Source organism: Rhinopithecus bieti, unplaced genomic scaffold (genome assembly GCF_001698545.2).
Source record: "Rhinopithecus bieti isolate Rb0 unplaced genomic scaffold, ASM169854v2 scaffold_67665, whole genome shotgun sequence".
Taxonomy (NCBI): Eukaryota; Metazoa; Chordata; class Mammalia; order Primates; family Cercopithecidae; genus Rhinopithecus; species Rhinopithecus bieti.
The window spans coordinates 1-893 of record NW_016869168.1 but is presented as its reverse complement, the minus strand read 5'-3'; the positions used below and the strand labels follow the sequence as shown (position 1 = coordinate 893).

Sequence of the window (893 nt, the reverse complement as noted above, 5' to 3'; positions counted from 1 at the left end):
TGCGGGGTTGGCCCCGGCGGCCACGGCAGCCAGGACGCCGGAGGCTGCGGCCGAGTTGAGGCCCAGGCCCAGGGAGTTGGTGTTGTAGCCGTAACTGGCCAGCGTGTTAAGCGCCGTGCTGATGGCCAGCAGGTCGGTGCCTGAGAAGGCGGGCAGCGCGGCGGGAAAGGCCCCCACGCCAGCCAGCCCGGCGGGGCCCAACAGGCCGGAGGCAGCGGCGGCCGACGCTGCGGCCGCGGCTGGCAGCACATCCGCGGGGCTGGCGTACGGAGAGCCGGTGGGGTTGGAGTTGGCCACGGGGCCTGCCACATTGGCGTAGCTGATGTTGAGGCAGCTGCTGCTCTGGGGGTCTTCTTGTACCTTCTGCACGATGGCGCTCACAGCCTTGTGCACCTGCTCGGGCTCGCCGCTGACCGTCACCACGCGCTCCTGCAGGTTGATGCCCTCTGGCTTCTGGGACAGCTGCACCCACGCTCCTGACTGTTCCATCACGGCTTTCACCGTGGCGCCCCCCTTGCCGATGATCAGGCCCGCCGTGCTGTTGGGGACGATCAGCTTGGCCTGCGTGGGGAGCAAAAGAGAGGGTCTTTAATTTTATTTTTTAAAATTAAATTAAATTAGGCCGGGCGCGGTGGCTCACGCCTGTAATCCCAGCACTTTGGGAGGCCGAGGCGGGCAGATCACGAGGTCACGAGATTGAGACCACGGTGAAACCCTGTCTCTACTAAAATACAAAAAATTAACTGGGCGTGATGGCGGGCGCCTGTAGTCCCAGCTACTCGGGAGGCTAAGGCCGGAGAATAGCGTGAACCCGGGAAGCAGAGGTTGCAGTGAGCTGAGATCAGGTCACTGCACTCCAGCCTGGGTGACAGAGCGAGACTTCGTAAAAAAAA

At 63.0% G+C, this 893-nt stretch overlaps 1 protein-coding gene across 1 annotated transcript; it reads right to left on the bottom strand.

Moving 5' to 3' along the window:
- Window positions 1-6: 6 nt before the first annotated feature.
- Window positions 7-586, bottom strand: LOC108525543 (RNA-binding protein Nova-2; the record flags this gene model as incomplete). Its single annotated transcript, XM_017866482.1, has 1 exon — window positions 7-586. A coding segment is annotated over one exon (580 nt), but the record flags the coding sequence as incomplete, so codon positions are not given.
- Between the last annotated feature and the right edge of the window lie 307 nt (window positions 587-893).